At 45.9% G+C, this 22557-nt stretch overlaps 1 protein-coding gene across 12 annotated transcripts in view; it reads left to right on the forward strand.

Annotated features, from left to right (window-relative positions):
- The window catches only part of RAPGEF4 (Rap guanine nucleotide exchange factor 4), a 467767-nt gene extending 445702 nt beyond the window's left edge, over nucleotides 1-22065 (forward strand). For all 12 annotated transcript variants that reach the window (XM_056536334.1, XM_056536335.1, XM_056536336.1 and 9 more), the window contains 2 exons: nucleotides 16756-16810; nucleotides 19900-22065. In XM_056536334.1, the coding sequence (XP_056392309.1) occupies nucleotides 16756-16810; nucleotides 19900-20027 (183 nt within the window). In that variant the 3' untranslated portion in view covers nucleotides 20028-22065. The remainder of the gene's footprint in view (nucleotides 1-16755; nucleotides 16811-19899) is intronic.
- Nucleotides 22066-22557: the final 492 nt, after the last annotated feature.

The following is a 22557-nucleotide window of genomic DNA, read 5'->3' on the forward strand; positions in this document are numbered from 1 at the left end:
TCTTCTCGGAAATTCGAAGTGTCTTTGAGGAACCTGCCCGAGCCTCTTCTGCTGAGACTGCCCTGTTGAACCTGGTCCAGGGTAATTCTTCCGTTGGCGAGTATGCCGTACAGTTCCGTACCCTTGCTTCAGAATTATCCTGGAATAATGAGGCACTCTGCGCGACCTTTAAAAAAGGCCTATCCAGCAACATTAAAGATGTTCTGGCCGCACGAGAAATCCCTGCTAACCTACATGAACTCATCCATCTTGCCACTCGCATTGACATGCGTTTTTCCGAACGGCGTCAGGAGCTCCGCCAGGATATGGACTCTGTTCGCACGAGGCGTTTCTTCTCCCCGGCTCCTCTCTCCTCTGGTCCCCTGCAATCTGTTCCTGTGCCTCCCGCCGTGGAGGCTATGCAGGTCGACCGGTCTCGCCTGACACCCCAAGAGAGGACACGACGCCGCATGGAGAATCTCTGCCTGTACTGTGCTAGTACCGAACACTTCCTGAAGGATTGTCCTATCCGTCCTCCCCGCCTGGAAAGACGTCCGCTGACTCCGCACAAAGGTGAGACAGTCCTTGATGTCTACTCTGCTTCTCCACGTCTTACTGTGCCTGTGCGGATGTCTGCCTCTGCCCTCTCCTTCTCTGCTGTGGCCTTCTTGGACTCTGGATCTGCAGGAAATTTCATCTTAGCCTCTCTCGTCAACAGGTTCAACATCCCGGTGACCAGTCTCGCCAGACCCCTCTACATCAATTGTGTAAACAATGAAAGATTGGACTGTACTATACGTTTCCGCACGGAGCCCCTTCTAATGTGCATCGGATCTCATCACGAGAGGATTGAACTGTTGGTCCTCCCCAATTGCACTTCTGAAATCCTTCTTGGACTTCCCTGGCTTCAACTCCATTCCCCAATCCTGGATTGGTCCACTGGGGAGATCAAGAGTTGGGGGCCCTCTTGTTCCAAGGACTGCTTAAAACCGGTTCCCAGTAAACCTTGCCGTGTCCCTGTGCTTCCTCATGTAACCGGTCTCCCTAAGGCCTATATGGACTTTGCGGACGTTTTTTGCAAAAAACAAGCTGAGACTCTACCTCCTCACAGGCCTTATGATTGTCCCATTGACCTCCTCCCGGGCACTACTCCACCCCGGGGCAGAATCTATCCTCTGTCCGTCCCAGAGACTCTTGCCATGTCTGAATACGTCCAAGAAAATTTAAAAAAGGGCTTTATCCGTAAATCCTCCTCTCCTGCCGGAGCCGGATTTTTCTTTGTGTCCAAAAAAGATGGCTCTCTACGTCCTTGCATTGACTACCGCGGTCTTAATAAAATCACGGTTAAGAACCGCTACCCCCTACCCCTCATCTCTGAACTCTTTGATCGTCTCCAAGGTGCCCATATTTTTACCAAACTGGACTTAAGAGGTGCTTATAATCTCATCCGCATCAGAGAGGGGGATGAATGGAAAACGGCATTTAACACCAGAGATGGACACTTTGAGTATCTGGTCATGCCCTTTGGTCTATGCAACGCCCCTGCCGTCTTCCAAGACTTTGTTAATGAAATTTTTCGTGATCTACTATACTCCTGTGTTGTTGTATATCTGGACGATATCCTGATTTTTTCTGCCAATCTTGAAGAACACCGCCAGCATGTCCGTATGGTTCTTCAGAGACTTCGCGATAATCAACTCTATGCCAAAATAGAGAAATGTCTGTTTGAATGCCAATCTCTTCCTTTTCTAGGATACTTGGTCTCTGGCCAGGGACTACAAATGGACCCAGATAAACTCTCTGCCGTCTTAGATTGGCCACGCCCCTCCGGACTCCGTGCCATCCAACGTTTTTTGGGGTTCGCCAATTATTACAGGCAATTTATTCCACATTTTTCTACCATTGTGGCTCCTATTGTGGCTTTAACAAAAAAAAATGCCGATCCCAAGTCTTGGCCTCCTCAAGCGGAAGACGCCTTTAAACGACTCAAGTCTGCCTTTTCTTCGGCTCCCGTGCTCTCCAGACCTGACCCATCTAAACCCTTCCTATTGGAGGTTGATGCCTCCTCAGTGGGAGCTGGAGCTGTCCTTCTACAAAAAAACTCTTCCGGGCATGCTGTTACTTGTGGTTTTTTTTCCAGGACCTTCTCTCCGGCGGAGAGGAACTACTCCATCGGGGATCGAGAGCTTCTAGCCATTAAATTAGCACTTGAGGAATGGAGGCATCTGCTGGAGGGATCAAGATTTCCAGTTATTATTTACACCGATCACAAGAACCTCTCCTACCTCCAGTCTGCCCAACGGCTGAATCCTCGTCAGGCCAGGTGGTCTCTGTTCTTTGCCCGATTTAATTTTGAAATTCACTTTCGGCCTGCTGATAAAAACATTAGGGCCGATGCTCTCTCTCGTTCCTCAGATGCCTCTGAAATTGAACTCTCTCCTCAACACATCATTCCTCCTGACTGCCTGATTTCCACTTCTCCAGCCTCCATCAGGCAAACTCCTCCAGGAAAGACCTTTGTTTCTCCACGCCAACGCCTTGGGATCCTCAAATGGGGTCACTCCTCCCATCTCGCAGGTCATGCGGGCATCAAGAAATCTGTGCAACTCATCTCTCGCTTCTATTGGTGGCCGACTCTGGAGACGGATGTTGTGGACTTTGTGCGAGCCTGCACTATCTGTGCCCGGGATAAGACTCCTCGCCAGAAGCCCGCTGGTTTTCTTCATCCTCTACCTGTCCCCGAACAACCTTGGTCTCTGATTGGTATGGATTTTATTACTGACTTACCCCCATCCCATGGCAACACTGTTATTTGGGTGGTCGTTGATCGATTCTCCAAAATGGCACATTTCATCCCTCTTCCTGGTCTTCCTTCAGCGCCTCAGTTGGCTAAACAATTTTTTGTACACATTTTTCGTCTTCACGGGTTGCCTACACAGATCGTCTCGGATAGAGGCGTCCAATTTGTGTCTAAATTCTGGAGGGCTCTCTGTAAACAACTCAAGATTAAATTAAATTTTTCTTCTGCATACCATCCTCAATCCAATGGACAAGTAGAGAGAATTAACCAGATCTTGGGTGACTATTTACGACATTTTGTTTCCTCCCGCCAGGATGACTGGGCAGATCTTCTACCTTGGGCCGAATTCTCGTATAATTTCAGAATCTCTGAATCTTCCTCCAAATCTCCGTTTTTCGTGGTGTACGGCCGTCACCCTCTTCCCCCCCTCCCTACCCCCTTGCCCTCTGGTCTGCCCGCTGTGGATGAAATTTCTCGTGATCTTTCCACCATATGGAAAGAGACCCAAAATTCTCTCTTACAGGCTTCTTCTCGCATGAAGAGATTCGCAGATAAGAAAAGAAGAGCTCCTCCCATTTTTTCCCCTGGAGACAAGGTATGGCTCTCCGCTAAATATGTCCGTTTCCGTGTCCCGAGCTATAAGTTGGGACCACGCTATCTTGGTCCTTTTAAAGTTTTGTGTCAAATTAATCCTGTCTCTTACAAACTTCTTCTTCCTCCTTCTCTTCGTATCCCTAATGCCTTTCACGTCTCTCTTCTTAAACCTCTCATCCTCAACCGTTTTTCTCCTAAATCTGTTCCTCCCACTCCTGTTTCCGGCTCCTCGGACATCTTCTCTGTCAAAGAGATTTTGGCCTCTAAAAAGGTCAGGGGAAGAACTTTTTTTTTAGTGGATTGGGAGGGTTGTGGTCCAGAAGAGAGGTCCTGGGAACCTGAGGACAATATCCTGGACAAAAGTCTGATCCTCAGGTTCTCAGGCCCCAAGAAGAGGGGGAGACCCAAGGGGGGGGGTACTGTTACGCCGAGCGCTCCGGGTCCCCGCTCCTCCCCGGAGCGCTCGCTACACTTCCCTCACTGCAGCGCCCCGGTCGGTTCCACGGACCCGGGGCGCTGCGTTACCACCTCCGGCCGGGATGCGATTCGCGATGCGGGTAGCGCCCGCTCGCGATGCGCACCCCGGCTCCCGTACCTTACTCGCTCCCCGTCAGTTCTGTCCCGGCGCGCGCGGCCCCGCTCCCTAGGGCGCGCGCGCGCCGGGTCTTTGCGATTTAAAGGGCCACTGCACCGCTGATTGGTGCAGTGGTTCCAATTAGTGTTTACACCTGTGCACTTCCCTATATCACCTCACTTCCCCTTCACTCCCTCGCCGGATCTTGTTGCCCTAGTGCCAGTGAAAGCGTTCCTTGTGTGTTCCTTGCCTGTGATTCCAGACCTTCTGCCGTTGCCCCTGACTACGATCCTTGCTGCCTGCCCCGACCTTCTGCTACGTCCGACCTTGCTTCTGTCTACTCCCTTGTACCGCGCCTATCTTCAGCAGCCAGAGAGGTTGAGCCGTTGCTAGGGGATACGACCTGGTCACTACCGCCGCAGCAAGACCATCCCGCTTTGCGGCGGGCTCTGGTGAAAACCAGTAGTGACTTAGAACCGATCCTCTAGCACGGTCCACGCCAATCCCTCTCTGGCACAGAGGATCCACTACCTGCCAGCCGGCATCGTGACAAATACTTTACGGGCAGGATTAGTTCATTCTAGAATTTTTTTTTTTTTTTTTAATAAAGGGTATGTATAATAAGGTTATGTTCGTATCAGCGTTCGGAATCCATTCTGTTAGATCCGTTATTGTCATCTGACGGACCTAACTCTAAGCTGATGTTAAACAAATGCCAATGGTCCGTTATTTGAAACGATTTCGTCTTTGCATGATTTACATCCATTTCTGTCTGTTAATCTCAGATTTTTAACCTTTTTTTTTACTATTTATGTTTCAGATCACGTGATCTGGCTCCACCTCCTTTGTTTATTTTTCTTTTCTGAGCATGCTCAGTTGCAATTATGGATTGTAATGGATGTAATAACTAACAAACGCAGACAGAGGTTACTTCCGTCATCATAGAATTCAGAGTTAAATTTATAGCGGACATTATAATGTTCTTTAATTCAGACGAGAAAAAAAAATTGTGTATGCGCAGTACTTTTTCCATCAATGTCAAGGACATTAAGCGCAACTGATGCTAGCAGAGAAGAAAAATTGTCCATTCAAATCAATGAAATCTGTTTATTTCTTTTTCATTTTAGTTTCTCAGACTCCTTTACAGATCTAAGTAACGGACATAAAAAACACGAAGCCAGCCTAGATGCATTTGGGATTTTTAATAAAAGTTTTTAATTTTTAATCTGTAGAGATAATAATAGAGCTAATCATTTTGCAGTATATCTTTGTACAGTGCTATAAATCCTCTGCATAGACATCAACTTAAAATATGATATTCTGGCTGCCTAAAGTCACCACTGGAGGGAGCTCAGGAGTTTTCTGAATATTATGTTTACATTGAACTCAATAACAAAAGAGTATGCTCTGTCTAGTATTAGATTTATTTAGATCTATGTCCGTGCAGCGAATTTGGAGCTTTATATTACAAAAACAGTGCTCTGACTATATTGCTATATTGTATATTAGGAAATGAAACAGTACAGAACTTCCTAAAAAAAATACAGTGTTAAAAGTCAGATGTGTGTTAATGAAATATTTAATAAAAACTTTAAATTTATTTAAAAAAAAGTTAAATATGATCATTTCTAAAAGCGTGAAAGGTATCTACTACTGTTAAAAAGCATATTGCCCTTGTTTCTTTAGGCCTCATGCATATTGCTATATGAATCCATATTGTATGGAATCCCAACTGGGATGCCTTCAGTATAAAACTACAACTCCCAGCATGCCCATACAGCCTTCTCAGCTGTCCGTAGCAGATTTTTCACGGCGGAATTTACGCTGTGGAAAATCCACCGCAGTCCTTACTGACTTCAATGGGGCTTGCGGCGGATTTTCCGCAGCATAAATTCCTCTGTGGAAAATCTGCTGCGGACATCCGAGAAGAGCTTGCCCCCTTTCAAATACGCAGCGGAAAACACACAAAAACAAATAGCGTGTGAACGCACACTAAAGGGGTATTCCAGGATTAAAAAAACAGGCCTTTTTTCTTTTAAAGACAGCGCCCTCCTTGTCTTCACTTTGGGTGTGGTACTACAACTTGGCTCCATTCACTTCAGTGGATCTGAGCTGCATAACCACACACAAAGTGGAGACAAGGAAGGAATACCCCTTTAACCTTCCATCAGAATGGAATTGCTTTGTAGCAGAACTGTCAACATGTAAACTAAGCCCAAGTATCACACTGAAATTCCGCACAGAATGAGAAAGAGCACCTTACAGAGTACTATATCACCAGTTCTGAGTCTAGAAGTGATGACTTGGACATCATTCCTGTGATACTGCAACCAAACACTTGTCTGGCAGTCACATGCTAGACATACAAGCAGAGGCCTCTAAATCTAGTGATTGGCTGCAGTGTCATGCAAACAATATACATGATATCATTGCTGCAGGCCCGGCCAGAGGCCCCAGAACAGCATGGAATTTAAAGGGGTACTCCGCCCCTAGACATCTAATCCCCTATCCAAAGGATAGTTGATAAAATGTCTGAACGCGGGGGTTCCGCCGCTAGGGACCCCCACAATCTCTGATCACGGCAGGACCCCAGCGCTCAGACATCTTATCCCCTATTTGGATAGGGGATAAGATGTCTAGGGCGGAGTACCCCTTTAAGGGCAATTAAAGTCATTCTGAGTTCCTTCTTAATTTTTTTTAAATGCCCAGACAGCCCATTTAAGTACATTCAACAATATTTCCAAAACAGCATGCTTCCAGCTGTTGCCAAACTACAACTTCCAGCATGCCTGGAGAGCCAAAGCTGGAGGCACACTGGTTGGGTAACACTGACATACAGTATATACACATATAAGCAACTCATAGTTTTATATTTTATTGTATATGCTTGTAAATTATAAATAGGGTAAGAGGTCCTATGCAAAACAAAAATTGGTGGTATAACCAGGTAGCTACCAATGCCATTGAGGCAGCAGAATAACGTTGACATTTCGCACAGAATTTCCATAGTGTGAACGAGCACCTTACAGAGCACCATATTACCAGATCTCAGTCTGAAAGGGCTGACTTCTTGAACATCATTCATGTGATACTGCAACCAACCACTTGACTGGCAGTCGCATGCTGTACATACAAGCAGAGGCCTGGGAAGCTAGTGATTGGCTGCAGTGTCATGCAAATAATGTACATTATATCACTGCTGCAGGCCCGGCCAGAGGCCCCAGAACAGCAGGAAATTTAAGAGCGATTAAAGTCATTCTCAGTTCCTACTTCATTTTCATAAAATGCCCAGACAACCCTTTAAAGTACATACAACAGTGTTTCCCAACCAGTGTACATTCAGCTGTTGCAAAACTATAACTCCCAGCATGCCCGGACAGCCTTTTTTATTTTTATTTTATTTTATTTATTTTTTTTAAATCAACTGGTGCCAGAAAGTTAAACAGATTTGTAAATTACTTCTGTTAAAAAATCTTAATCCTTCCAGTACTTTTTAGGGCTATATACTACAGAGGAAATGCTTTTCTTTTTGGATTTCTCTTCTGTCACAACCACAGTGACCTCTGCTGTTCATTTTAGGAACTGTTCAGAGCAGGATATGTTTTCTATGGGGATTTTCTCCTGCTCTGAACAGTTTCTTAAATGGACAGCAGAGAGCACTGTGGTCGTGACAGAAGAGAAATCCAAAAAGAAAAGCATTTCCTCTGTAGTAAACAGCCGCTAATAAGTACTGGAAGGATTAAGATTTTTTTTAATAGAAGTCATTTACAAATCTGTTTAAGTTTCTGGCACCAGTTGATTAAAAAAAAAAAAAAGTTTTCCACCGGAGTACCCCTTTAAAGGCTCCCTATAGTATACACATAGCAGTACATTTTCTGCCCTGCTCCTGTTCTATCTTGAGGGCATTTACGGGACTGCGGAGCCATTAGTCACGTTACAACCACGATGCCAATGAATGCGATATATCCTTAGTGAGTTAGTGAATATTTATAACAATTATGAGGTCATGTCACAGGCTTTAAGCATTGATGATCCTCCTCCGGGCCGTACCGTGTTCCCAGCACAAGACTCCATGTAACCGGTGGGAAGTTATAAATAGCCGTCTGATACCAACAGCTGCTGGATATTGTAACAAGTAGTTATATAATATCTTATTATAATTAGCTGTGTGTGGAAAATAGAACAGAACGAAATAGAAAACTGGCAAGTGAGTAACACTTAAGTATAATTGTATGTTTCTTTTACCTCTTAACATAGAACATTATTTTACGGGCCCCGATCCCGAGAAACAAAAAAGCTTGGTTACTTAGTAATAAGAAGAATAAATGCGCAGTATAGGAAAAATGTGTTTGATCTGATGACCAAAAAAGCAGCTTGAGGGTTTATAGAGGGAGTTGGTGGGAAATCTTTTCTCAAGACCCCTTATACATGACTGTATTACAGAGCCGTGATTTATGGAGGCGCTCTTAGATACGGAAATATCTGCGGACCCTTACTATAGTTCACAAAAGTTAGTGTTTGTATTAGGAAAAAGTTACCAGTTTAAGACTAGTCTGTTTTCCCGTTATTGATCTAGCATAGATCCACTTATTTTTTTCTCGTTCAAAGTTTTTCAAAAATTTATTTTTTCAAAAAGAATATAAGTAGGTAGGGGAAGGGGGATATGGAAACCAAAAAGGGGGAGGGGGGGGAGGGAAAACACCACCATACTGAACAGTATTAGCAATGAAATGATTGCTATAGATAGTCCCCTACGGGGACATAAAAAGTGTAAAAAAAAAAAAGTTTAAAAATGTAAAAAAAAAAAGTAAAAAAAAAAGTGAAAAATCCCCTCCCCCCCAATAAAAATGAAAATTGTCAGTTTTCCCATTTTACCCCCAAAAAGCGTAAATTTGTTTTTCATAAACATATCTGTATTGCCGCGTGCGTAAATGTCCGAACTATCGAAATATAATGTTAATGATCCCGTACGGTGAATGGCGTAAACGTAAAAAATAATAAAAAGTCCAAAAATGCTGCTTTTTTGTCACATTTTATTCCTCAAAAAATTTATTAAAAAAACAATGGTTCCAATATAAAAACACAAAGAAACAAAGTTTTTGGTACCGTATATACTCGAGTATAAGCCGACCCGAATATAAGCCGAGGCCCCTAATTTTACCCCAAAAACACAGGAAAAGTTATTGACTCAACTGTAAGCCTAGGGTGGGAAATACATCATCCAGACCCCCCTCATCATGCCCCCCCCTTCATCATCACCGCCTGCCAATCCCTTCATCAGTGGTCTTCAACCTGCGGACCTCCAGATATTGCAAAACTACAACTCCCAGCATGCTGGGAGTTGTAGTTTTGAAACCTCTGGAGGTCCGCAGGTTGAAGACCACTGCGGCCTTCGTCATCATCCCCTTTTAGTTTTGTACTCACCTCCCCTCGGCGGGAAGTTAGGGTGAGCTGGTCCAGGCCATCTATGCTGCAGGGACCGTCCGGTGGGGAGGGTTAGTCGTTCCGGGCTGTCCATTTTCACCGGGGGGGCCCTCTTCCTCGCGCTTCGGGCCTGCGACTAATCACTAACCCTCCCCACTGAACGGTCCCTGCAGCATAGATGGCCCGGACCAGCTCACCCTTCCTTCCCGCCGAGGGGAGGTGAGTACAAAACAAAAGGGGGGTGATGACGAAGGCCACAATGGTCTTCAACCTGCGGACCTCCAGAGGTTTCCAAACTACAACACCCAGCCGATGGCTGTCCGGGCATGCTGGGAGTTGTAGTTTTGCAACATCTGGAGGTCCGCAGGTTGAAGACCACTGAGAAGGGATTGACAGGCGGAGAGTTCACTCGAGTATAAGCCGAGGGGGGCGTTTTCAGCACGAAAGATCGTGCTGAGACACTCGGCTTATACTCGAGTATATACGGTAATCAATAAACAATACAGATATGACAAAAACTAACAAACAAATCTCACACAGTAAGAGAAGGCAAAAAAGACTAATGATAAGGGAAAAAAAGTAAAAGAAGAAAAGCACATGACCATTATCCAAAGTACACTAGTATTATCATGTCAGAGTAAAAATACATCAAAACGGAAAAATATAGACGCAAAGTAAAATTAAAGTCATAAGAGCAAAGAAAAAAAATTGAAATAAGGAAACTGGGGAGGGCCATAGCTTAGGATAGAGATTTCTATAGTCATCAGAATGAGAGCTCTATCCACCACAAGAGCTCAAGAGTTAATCCATACGATAAATATGTAGGTAATTTCTGAAAACCAATCTGTAATTGAGAGTTAGTATTCCTCCACAGCCATGGTATCACCTGTCTCTATAATAAAAAGCAATATAACAATTTGAGGATGGAGCGTTCAGAGCCTGGTAGAATAGTCAGAAAAAGTGAGGCTGGGGAATTAGTAAGTCGGGTGCCTGTGATCTTATGAATACCTTCTATCACTTTAGACCAAAAATGTTTCATTAGAGGGGAGCTCCACCAAATATGAGACAAAGATCCAGGTCTTCCACCAAACCACCAGATACACTTTTTTACATGAGGGTTTAAAAACTATTAAAAACTGTTTGTTTGTTTTTGTTTGATTTTTGCTTATCCTATATGTGATACATGGCATTTAGTTTTATTTTTGTATTGATGTTTTTATAGTTAACCTCTTAATAGCTACTGATGCCTTTTTATGGTGGTCATTAAAAAGGTTATTAAGCATTTTGCTAAAATTTATATTCTGCAGGGCTTGAGGAAATAAAATTGAAATGAAAACTATACTTTTCTAGCCCCCACTGGCCCCCCTCGGCTCCCATTACAGTTCCCACAATCTGTCTTCTTCCAAAACGAATGCTTAGAGAAGGACCTGCCAATCACTGTCTGCATTGGTGTACCGTCTGGTCCTGCAACTTTCGATTATTACTATTAGATTATTTAGATTACCTTAGGATAGGGGATAAGTGCCAGATCACAGTGAGTCTGACTGCTGGGATCCCCCTGATCTCCTGTACAGGCCCAGTTTTCACTATTGAATTTACCGTTTAGCCACCTCTCCCCGGAACTTTTTGGCCCCCACCTTCAGAATGGTGCTTGTGTGATGGCCCACTCAGCCAATCACTGGCTGACACGGCACCCCATCTCATCTAATGATTGGCTTAGCAGGCCTTCACTCTTGCTCGTCTCTAAAGGAGGAGGCTAGAGTGCTCCAGGGATTGGTGAGTAGAGAGGTGAGAGCCAAGCCCCATACAGAACATTGCAGGGAACCAAGTCGTCAAGTCGCCCCCTCGCGCGATCAGACACTTATCCGTTATCCTGTGTATGGGGGGGTTACATTTATTTCCCCAGAGTACCCATTTAAACCCTTAACAACCATGGATGTACATGTACGTACTGGCTTGGCGGTACTTCGCGCACCAGGACATACATTTAAGCCCTGTGTATGACCGCGCGCATCGGAGCGGTGCTCGCGTCTTACACGGAAGGTTCCGGGTGATATCAGCAGTCGGGGACCCGTCGGTAATGACCGACATCCGCAATCACGCGGATGTCCGCCATAAACCCCTCAATGCCGTGATCAGAACAGATCACGGCATCTGCGGCAATGCGCATGTTAAAATAGATGATCGGATCGCCCGCAGCACTGCCGCGGTGATCCGATGATCTGTAATGGCTGACGGAGGTCCCCTCATCTGCCTCCGTCCTTCTCCTCGGGTCTTCTGCTCTGGTCTGAGATCCAGCAGACCAGAGCAGAAGATAGCCGATAATACTGATTAGTGCTATGCATAGAGCATTAGCAGTATTAGCAATCAAATGATTGCTATAGATTGTAAAATTGTAAAAAAAAAAAGTAAAAAAATGTAAAAATAAAAAGTGAAAAAAAAGTGAAAAATCTCCTCCCCCAATAAAAATGAAAATTGTCCGTCTTTCCCATTTTACCCCCAAAAAGCGTAATTTTTTTTAATAAACATATTTGGTATTTCTGCATGTGTAAATGTCCGAACTATCAAAATATAATGTTAATGATCCCGTGCGTGAACGGCGTAAACGTTAAAAAAAAAAACTACAAAAATGCTGCTTTTTTGTCACATTTTATTCCCAAAAAAATTTGTGAAAAATTATCTAAAAGTTTTATATATGCTAATGTGGTCTCGATAAAAAGAAAAAAATTCGCCCTCATACCGCCCTATATACGGAAAAATGAAAAAGTTATAGGTGGTCAAAATAGGGCAATTTTAGATTATTGATTTTGTACAAAAAGTTTTAGATGTTTTAAGCGGTACAAAAATATAAAAGTATGTAGCCATGGGTATCATTTTTATCATATTGACTCACAGAATAAAGAATACATGTCATTTTTACTGTAAAGTGTACAGTGTAAAACCAAACACTCCCAAATGTGCAAAATTGTGGTTTCATTTAAATTTCTTCCCTAAAAAAATATATTTTTGGGTTCGCCGTATGGTAAAATGAGAGGTTTCATTACAAAGTACAATTGGTCACGCAAAAAACAAGCCCTTATATGGGTCTGTAGATGGAAATATAAAAGAGGTATGGATTTTAGAAGGCGAGGAGGAAAAAAACTAAAACGCAAAAATAAAATTGGCCTGGTCCTTAAGGTTAAAATGGGCTTGGTCCTTAAGGGGTTAAAGAGGTTTCAATGGGCATGCTGCAATCAATACCAGACACTGCCATTACCCAGTGTAATGCAGTTTGCCTGGTAGGAAGCCAAGAGGCTACCACACATGCACAAGTGCAGCAGACATGTCCATTAGGTGATCAGCAGGTGGATACCCACCAATCAAATATTGATGGCCTATCCCCAAAATAGGCCTCATGTGAAAAAGAGCACTGGTTTTGCAAACCATTAGTTGTGAGTTGGGCAGCACAGTGGCTGAGTGGTTAACACTGTTCCCATTCATTGTTGGAGTCCTAGGGACAAATGCCACAAAGGACAACATCTGCAAAGAGTTTGTATGTGGGCTTATGTGGGTTTCCTATGGTTTCCGCCTGATAGGTGAATATAGATTGCGAGTCTTTATAGGGACTGCAACCTGTTACGCCTAGCGCTCCGGGTCCCCGCTCCTCCCCGGAGCGCTCACGGCGTCTTTCTCCCTGCAGCGCCCCGGTCAGTCCTGCTGACCGGGAGCGCTGCACTGTCTTGGCCGTTGGGGATGCGATTCGCACAGCGGGACGCGCCCGCTCGCGAGTCGCATCCCAGGTCACTTACCCGTCCCGGTCCCCTGCTGTCATGTGCTGGCGCGCGCGGCTCCGCTCTCTAGGGCGCGCGCGCGCCAGCTCTCTGAGATTTAAAGGGCCAGTGCACCAATGATTGGTGCCTGGCCCAATTAGCTTAATTGGTTCCCACCTGTTCCCTGGCTATATCTAGTCTCCTCCCTTGCACTCCCTTGCCGGATCTTGTTGCCTTGTGCCAGTGAAAGCGTTTAGTGTGTCCAAAGCCTGTGTACCTGAACTTCTGCTACCCATCCTGACTACGAACCTTGCCGCCTGCCCCCGACCTTCTGCTACGTCTGACCTTGCTTCTGCCTACTCCCTTGTACCGCGCCCATCTTCAGCAGCCAGAGAGGTGAGCCGTTGCTAGTGGTTACGACCTGGTCACTACCGCCGCAGCAAGACCATCCCGCTTTGCGGCGGGCTCTGGTGAAAACCAGTAGTGGCTTAGAACCGGTCCACTAGCACGGTCCACGCCAATCCCTCTCTGGCACAGAGGATCCACTACCTGGAAGCCGAATCGTGACAGTAGATCCGGCCATGGATCCCGCTGAGGTGCCGCTGCCAAGTCTCGCTGATCTTCCCACGGTGGTCGCTCAGCAATCGCAGCAGATTGCCCAACAAGGACAGCAGCTGTCGCAGTTGACCGCCATGTTACAGCAACTTCTGCCTCTGCTACAGCAGCAACCATCTCCTCCGCCAGCTCCTGCACCTCCTCCGCAGCGAGTGGCCGCTCCTAGCCTCCGCTTGTCCCTGCCGGACAAATTTGATGGGGACTCCAGACTCTGCCGTGGATTTTTGTCTCAGTGTTCCCTGCATATGGAGATGATGTCGGACTTGTTTCCTTCAGAACGGTCTAAGGTGGCGTTCGTAGTAAGCCTTCTTTCAGGAAAGGCCTTGTCTTGGGCCACACCGCTCTGGGACCGCAATGATCCTGCCACAGCCACAGTCCAGTCCTTCTTCACTGAACTCCGGAGTGTCTTCGAGGAGCCAGCCCGAGCTTCTTCTGCCGAGACTGCCCTGTTGAACCTGGTCCAGGGTAATTCTTCCGTTGGCGAGTATGCCGTACAATTCCGTACTCTTGCTTCAGAATTATCCTGGAATAACGAGGCTCTCTGCGCGACCTTTAAAAAAGGCCTATCCAGTCGCATCAAGGATGTGCTGGCCGCACGAGAGATTCCTGCCAATCTGCAAGAACTCATTCATCTAGCTACCCGCATTGACATGCGTTTTTCTGAGCGACACCAAGAGCTCCGCCAGGAAAAAGACTCAGATCTCTGGGCACCTCTCCCACAGTATCCGTTGCAATCTACGCCTGGGCCTCCCGCCGAGGAGGCCATGCAAGTGGATAAGTCTCGCCTGACCCAGGAAGAGAGGAATCGCCGCAGGGAAGAAAATCTCTGTCTTTACTGTGCCAGTACCGAGCATTTCTTGGTGGATTGCCCTATCCGTCCTCCACGCCTGGGAAACGCACGCTCGCACCCAGCTCACGTGGGTGTGGCGTCTCTTGGTTCCAAATCTGCTCATCCACGTCTCACGGTACCCATGCGGATTTCTTCTTCAGCCAACTCCTCCCTCTCAGCCGTGGCCTGCTTGGACTCCGGTGCCTCTGGAAATTTTATTTTGGAGTCATTTGTTAATAAATTCAGCATCCCGGTGACCCGTCTCGTCAAGCCGCTCTACATATCCGCGGTCAACGGAGCCAGATTGGACTGCACCGTGCGTTACCGCACAGAGCCCCTCCTCATGTCTATTGGACCCCACCTTGAGAGGATTGAATTCTTCATTCTCCCCAACTGTACCTCTGAGGTCCTCCTCGGTCTGCCTTGGCTCCGGCTTCATTCCCCCACCATTGATTGGACCACCGGGGAGATCAGGAACTGGGACTCTGCCTGCCACAGGAAGTGCCTCTCCCCCCCTCCCAGTCCCGTCAGGCAAGCCTCTGTGCCTCCCCATGGTCCCCGTCCTGGTGTCACACTGCTCCGTACCAGGCCTCGCCCTCTGCCCTCCCTCCCCATTCCCACTCCTGCTGTACTGCCTGCCGTTGAGGAAACCTTCCATTCTTTCCAGGTGTCCTCATCCCAGGGGAGGCAGTTACCGGACAAAGAGAAGGGGAGACCTAAGGGGGGGGGTACTGTTACGCCTAGCGCTCCGGGTCCCCGCTCCTCCCCGGAGCGCTCACGGCGTCTTTCTCCCTGCAGCGCCCCGGTCAGTCCTGCTGACCGGGAGCGCTGCACTGTCTTGGCCGTTGGGGATGCGATTCGCACAGCGGGACGCGCCCGCTCGCGAGTCGCATCCCAGGTCACTTACCCGTCCCGGTCCCCTGCTGTCATGTGCTGGCGCGCGCGGCTCCGCTCTCTAGGGCGCGCGCGCGCCAGCTCTCTGAGATTTAAAGGGCCAGTGCACCAATGATTGGTGCCTGGCCCAATTAGCTTAATTGGTTCCCACCTGTTCCCTGGCTATATCTAGTCTCCTCCCTTGCACTCCCTTGCCGGATCTTGTTGCCTTGTGCCAGTGAAAGCGTTTAGTGTGTCCAAAGCCTGTGTACCTGAACTTCTGCTACCCATCCTGACTACGAACCTTGCCGCCTGCCCCCGACCTTCTGCTACGTCTGACCTTGCTTCTGCCTACTCCCTTGTACCGCGCCCATCTTCAGCAGCCAGAGAGGTGAGCCGTTGCTAGTGGTTACGACCTGGTCACTACCGCCGCAGCAAGACCATCCCGCTTTGCGGCGGGCTCTGGTGAAAACCAGTAGTGGCTTAGAACCGGTCCACTAGCACGGTCCACGCCAATCCCTCTCTGGCACAGAGGATCCACTACCTGGAAGCCGAATCGTGACACAACCAATATAAGTGATTACAAGCTCTGTACTGTGCTGCAGAATATATGGGTGTTATACAAATCAAGAAATTATTATGAGCCATCAATAAAATAAATATTGAAAAACCCCTTAACATTTTACTGCAAGTAAAAAAATAATTGTCCGAAAACTAAAGGCTATCAAAATTCTCACTGTGTGTGAGACCACAATATTACAGTTCAAGTAGTTTTTTGAGTGTTGGACTACTAATTTTCACCCAGGATGCACATGAATGGATTTTGGCAGGGTTTCCAAATCTGTAATGGGAAACGATCACTTAGGCAAGGTGACATAGCCTCATCTTCTCCAGTCGCTCCAGTTACCCACTTGGGCACTTTGGTGGAGATTTATCAAAACCTGCGTGGAAGAAAAATTGTCCAGTTGCCCATAGCAACCAATCAGATCACTTCTTTCATTTTCCAGAGGCCTTTTAAAAAATAAAAGAGGTGATCTGATTGGTTGCTATGGGCAACTGGTCAACTTTTCCTCTACACAGGTTTTGATAAATTTCCCCCTTTGTAATGCATGGGTTGCAGTCTTCACATTGAATATCATGGATGGAAATGCCAATGGTGCTTGTCTTATACTTTATTTTGAAGACATTTACACTCCAGGTTGGCTTCTTATGTTTCGCGCACCACAAGTGCTGATGTTGTTATGTCACAGACTGCCCAATTATTTTCCCTTTAAAGTGTTTATATAAATTCATCTATATGTAACTTTTTTTTTCACAGCGCATGATTGCAAATACAGTAAGAACAATGAGATTCTGCCGGAGCATGCCCTTCAGTAAGTTGCATTTTCCATCAAAGTAATTTTGTATGATTGTAGCGAAAGAGACACAATATTATATGATACAATTTCCATATTTATCGTAATGACTTTAGAATCTGTTCTGCTAGAATCCTAATTAGCCTGCCATCTTACGTGATTCTGTGATTGTCTAATGACTGAATGGACAGACGCAGCACTGAATATAAATCATACCAGCGCAGGCAAGCAAATTACGCTTCTACGAACCGTCAGACCTGTAAATAAAATGAGATGTTACCTATGATCCTAGATGTGTAGGTTATTCCTATACCATTAGGTTTTAATGTTAGGGGACAGGGAAACACAGCCCTGTACTTCTCCCGTACTACTGTGCATAAAGTATCCACAAAAAGCATTGGTTTCCAACTAGGAGATGGTCCCCTCCTAACTAAGTGCACAGGGAGGAAAAAAGTCACAACAAAACAGGCGCTAGCAGGGGAACCTGGTTAGGTAAGTATGTTGTTTTTTTTTTTTGTATCATATACCCTATTGAATCTGTATGCTGATTCTAAGTTATCAGACCCTAAATAATTTTTAGGAAATTTGTTCATCTCCAATGCCTAGGTCAAGGGTTGTGATCCTTTTCCACAGGTGTACAAAAATTGTGAGCCTCTTTCCAGGAAATTTTCCCAAGTGCCCATTTACTCCATCCTAAAAACAACAACCATGCATGTTTTTCTAAAAGCAACATCCCCCTGCAACCAAGGCAGTGAGGGGACCCATAGGTACAGATTAAGGGTCACTGTTAACAGAGACAGTAGCTGGACACTGAGTAATAGCCAATTTCCCCCGATTACAGTAATAGCGATAGGACTCCAAATACAGTAACAGACCCAAAAAGAGTGATAGCCACCACCCCCCAGGACCACCGCAGTGACAGACAACCCACATATAGCCCTAGTTAGAAGACTGACATGGAAAAGGACTTATGAGTTTTAGTCGACAATAAATTTAACTGTACATTTAATTGTATCAGGCAGCTGCTGCTAAGGCAAATAAAAACATGGGAGCATCAAAAGGGGTATAGATGAAGGAAATAATTCTACCACTGTACAAATCATTGGTCAGACCACATATAGAATACTGTGTACAATACTGGGCACTGTAACACTCACGGTAGTGGTAGTTCCTTGACGTAGTTCCTCTGGTCCTTCAGAGAAACGAATATCAATCTGAGACGCCAACTGTATGAGTTCATTCAGGGTGGTGGGCATTTCCCAGGGAGCAAGGACATCCTTGATATGGCTAGAAAGTCCTCTCTTGAAAGTGGATCACTGTGAACCCATAGCGAGGTTGCCCAGGCTAGGGCCCTTCCAGTTAAGAGACTGAAGACAAAGGCCATTTTTGCTCGTTCCGTGGGGAACTGTTCCGCCATTAGTTCTATGTGCATGGAGCACTGTGTCACAAATACACGACAAGACTTGGGATCCCCCTCATACTTCTCAGGAAGAGACCAACGGAGCTTAGATCCCGAGACGACTGCAGGTGCGAGAGGCAACACTGGAGCAGCAGGAGGCTGTGGCTGCTGCGGCTGTTGTTAAGCAGATAGCAACTGTTGCATCATGGCGGACAATTGGTTTAACTGTTGTGCCTGCTGGAGCAACTGCTGCGACTGGTGAGTGATGATAGAGGCAAGATCCGGATTATCAGGCAGTGGAACCCCAGTGGGATCCATGGCCATGGCCGGATCTTGCTGTAACACTCACGGTAGTGGTAGTAGCACTGCTGGATGTGGATCCTCCAACCTGTGTGGCAGATGACACGGGGAGCGGAGTCGAAGGTGCCGCTGGTCTTCACCAGAACCCGCCGCAAGGCAGGATGGGCTTGCTGCGGCAGGCAACAACCAGGTCGCTATCCCCGATACGACTCGACTACACAGGTAACTGGGCAAGACGAGGTACAGAAGGATGAGGCACAGGCGTAGTCAGACTTAGCAGAAGGTCAGGGCAGGTGGCAACGATGCGTAGTCAAATAACGTAGCAGAAGGGCTAAATACACGAGCAAAGCAACAGACAATAGGAAGGCTTAATCTCAGGCTAGGGGCACTGAAGATCCAGCAGGGAATTGTGGGAGGTGCTGAGACTTATAGAGTAGTGTCAAGTATTACAGATAATTATGGGCGTACTGGCCCTTTAAATTTCAGAGCTCTGGCGCACCCTAGGAGATGGACACACGCCGGAGCTGAGACACAGTGGAGGGGGTGGCAGAGGACTGTGGTAAGTGACAGGCTGGGGCTCGCATGTGGGCGCGTCCAGTGATGTGAATCCCAGCCCCGCAGGCAGCAGGGGAGAGGGGGACAGTGCGCTCACGGCCAGAGCAAAAGGCTGGAGCACATTGTGTAACAGGCACCAGTGTACAAGAAAGATATAGTGGAGCTGGAGAGGGTTCAAAGACGGGCAACCAGGGTAATATGGGGAATGGGAGGACTAGAGTACCCAGAAAGATTATCAGAATTAGGGTTATTTAGTTTAGAAAGAAGAAGGCTTAGGGGCAACCTAATAACTATGTATACATATATCAGGGGGCAGTACAGAGATCTCTCCCATGACCTATTTATACCCAGGACTGTATCTATAACAAGGGGGGAATCCTCTACAACTAGAGGAAAGAAGGTTTCTACACCAGCACAGACAGGGGTTCTTTACTGTAAGAGCAGTGAGACTGTGTGACTTTCTGACAATTGGCATCAGCCTCATAAGGATTTTTCTCCTTCCTCTGGATCAGTGCAGTATGGACATAATAGAGATATAGGTTGAACTTGATGGAATCTAGTCTTTTTTCAGCCTTATAATCTATATAGTTAATAGAATACCTTCAATGAATCAGTGACACTAGCTAAACAATTCTTCTTTTCCTATAGTTAAGCAAATCCTTCCACAAATTCCACATATACCACATTTGGTATACATGCCACAGATTCACCGCCCACAGCCTAAGTTCTCAACCTGTTATACAGAGGGTACGAGGGCTACTAAAATGGTGTAATCATAGCCATGGGGGTACTTATTTATGTAGTCAAATGTAAATCATAGACTAATAACACAAACTAATGTCTTCACCTCCAGGTCCAGAGGCTTCGCTTGTCAGTAAAAATCACCAGGATGTTCGGAATTACGTGCGGCAGTTCAACGTGATTGACAATCAGAGGACGCTATCTCAAATGTCACATCGCCTAGAACCACGGCGCACTTGAGCGGAGCGAGTCAATTATCTGTGATCCTGATGATGGAAATTACTGTGGCAAATATAGGGATTTTCTATTTCTATTCTTTCTTATATTTATTTTGCTTTTTTTTTTTTTTTATAAATTCCTGTGTCACTGGTTTAAGCATATAATATATGTAAATATTGTAAATTGTTAATGTAGTGATTAAATGCAGGCACCAATAAACTACGTTGGATGTTATACAGTTACTGTACTTAGGATTGTGATGTTAAATGACACTTTCATGGCAGCTATAGGGTTGTAAATGTATACCTCAGTGATCAGGCTAAAGCAGAGTTTCCCAACCAGTGTGTGACTTTGGCTGTCCGGGCATGCTGGGAGTTGTAGTTTTGCAACAGCTGGAGGCACACTGGTTGGGAAACACTGGGCTAGAGGATATCCAGTGGCATTTATTTCCGACTGAAGCTTGAGTGCTTAAAGAGTACCTGTCACCAAACCATATTTTCTAAACTAACTTAGATTATATTCCCTAACTACTCCTAACACCCTTCCTGCCCTTAAAAAAATAATTCCAAGCTTTAAAAAGCTGTGTATCATACCTTTACCCTTGCTCACATTGTGTGAGTTCCTGGCAGGAGGAAGTGGGCATTCCCCAGCAGGCGCAATGTCACTGAAACCTGCGAGAGCTGTGCCTCGCCATGCCCGCACCCACTTTCTGAGTTTGGTCTCCTACCAGGCCGGGAGGAGTCCAAACACACTGTTTGACTTGTAGCAGGGAACAGAACAGAACCACCTAGTGGCCATTTTTTCAATCACATTAAAAACATATAAAGGTTGAGAATTTTAACGGCAAGTAAAAAGCAAAGTGTATTCTAATTACATAAAGAACATTATATTAAAAGTTTAGTTTGGCGACAGGTACTCTTTAATAATGAATAGTGCCACAAAGTTTGCTGGTCAGAGATAGGTCCCGTACAAAGGCATCAGTAAAATTTAGAGAACTGCTTGCCAAAAAATACTTTTCATGTATTCTGGACTCGATCGGCATGATTGGAACTTTTGTTTACTTGTTGTAATTTTCTTTTTTTATGTTACTGTTTGAAATGAAAAAATCCTTTGAACGTGATAGACTACTACCATCCACATGCAGAACCAGAAACATGTCATACGCACACATACAGGAAAAGGCTGAACTTTTCCCAGAGTATAAGGCCTTGTTCACACTGCTAAATCAAAGCTGAAATTTAGCTTGTCCACTCACAATTGAATACGCCGCTCTTTTCAGAGTTGTGCAGAATTTTTTTTAATTATGTGCAGAATTTAAACAAATTTGGTACGGAATTGCAATAGAAATTCTGCTGCAGAAATTCAGCACAGAATAAGGGTCGCTCCGGAGCTCCCCTGCAGAAAATACCGTGCAGCAGCCTCCCATTGCTTTCAATGGGATTCTGCTACACCATTTACCCTACAAAAATGCCGGACCTCAGACTCTGGTGAAAGAATGAACCTGTTTTATTCTTTCAGCGGAATGTGATTGGAAATGCGGCGCATTTCAGAGCAGTCCTAGAGACGACATTCTGTCTGCACCTGCAGTCTGCGCAATGTCTTCCGGAGATTTTATGCCACAAAAATGATGCCGTGTGAACATAGCTTAATGCAGGACAGGACCTCCAGATGTTCTTTGTAACTTTACTCTATTCTATATCTACAGGCCGAGATTCCATAATGTTAATGAGCCATTATGGTTATGGTCAGGAAAAAAAAGTAGTTCTGCCCCTTTTGGACCATTTGCATGCAAGACCAGACACTACCAGCAAGAGAAGAGAGTGAAAATGCCAACCAATGTGCCACCACCAGCTGTTCCAAAATACAACTGCCAGTATGCAATGGACAGCCAAAGGCATGCTGGGAGTTGTAGTTTTTTAACAGCTGGCGGCACGCCGGCTGAGAAACACTGATCTAGGAGAACACGGTAGATGATGGTGTTCATTAAAGGACAAGTATCATGTAAAAAAGGTATCCCCTATCCGAAGGCTAGGGAATAAGTTTTAGATCATGGGGGGGTCCGTGCACTGGGGCCCCCGCGATCTCCTGTTTAGAGCCCCGGCTCTCCTATACAGGAGCACACCACAACCTCCGAAGCAAGGGCGCCATGCTCCCTTCATATAGTTCTATTGGAGAGCCGTTCAGCAATCTTTGTCTCTTCCATAGAACTATATAGAGGAGGCGGGACAGCACCTGCTTCAGGCGGGGCTCGTGATGTGCCGCGGTATAGGAGAGCCAGGGCTCTAAACAGGAGATGGCGGGAGGCCCCAGTGCACAGACCCCCCGCGATCTAAAACTTATCCCCTATCCTTCAGATAGGGGATAAGTTTTTTTTACATGATACTTCTTTAATGCTCACGTATGGACTTGGGATATGGGCATTGGTATAGGTCAATGGGATTTGACACACTGTTTGGGAAACACTGATCTAGAAGAACACAGTAGTCCAGTGTTTTCCAAACAGTGTGCCTGCAGCAGTTGCAAAACTACAACTCCTAGCATGCTGAGAGTT

Source organism: Hyla sarda, chromosome 8 (genome assembly GCF_029499605.1).
Source record: "Hyla sarda isolate aHylSar1 chromosome 8, aHylSar1.hap1, whole genome shotgun sequence".
NCBI classification, from domain to species: Eukaryota; Metazoa; Chordata; class Amphibia; order Anura; family Hylidae; genus Hyla; species Hyla sarda.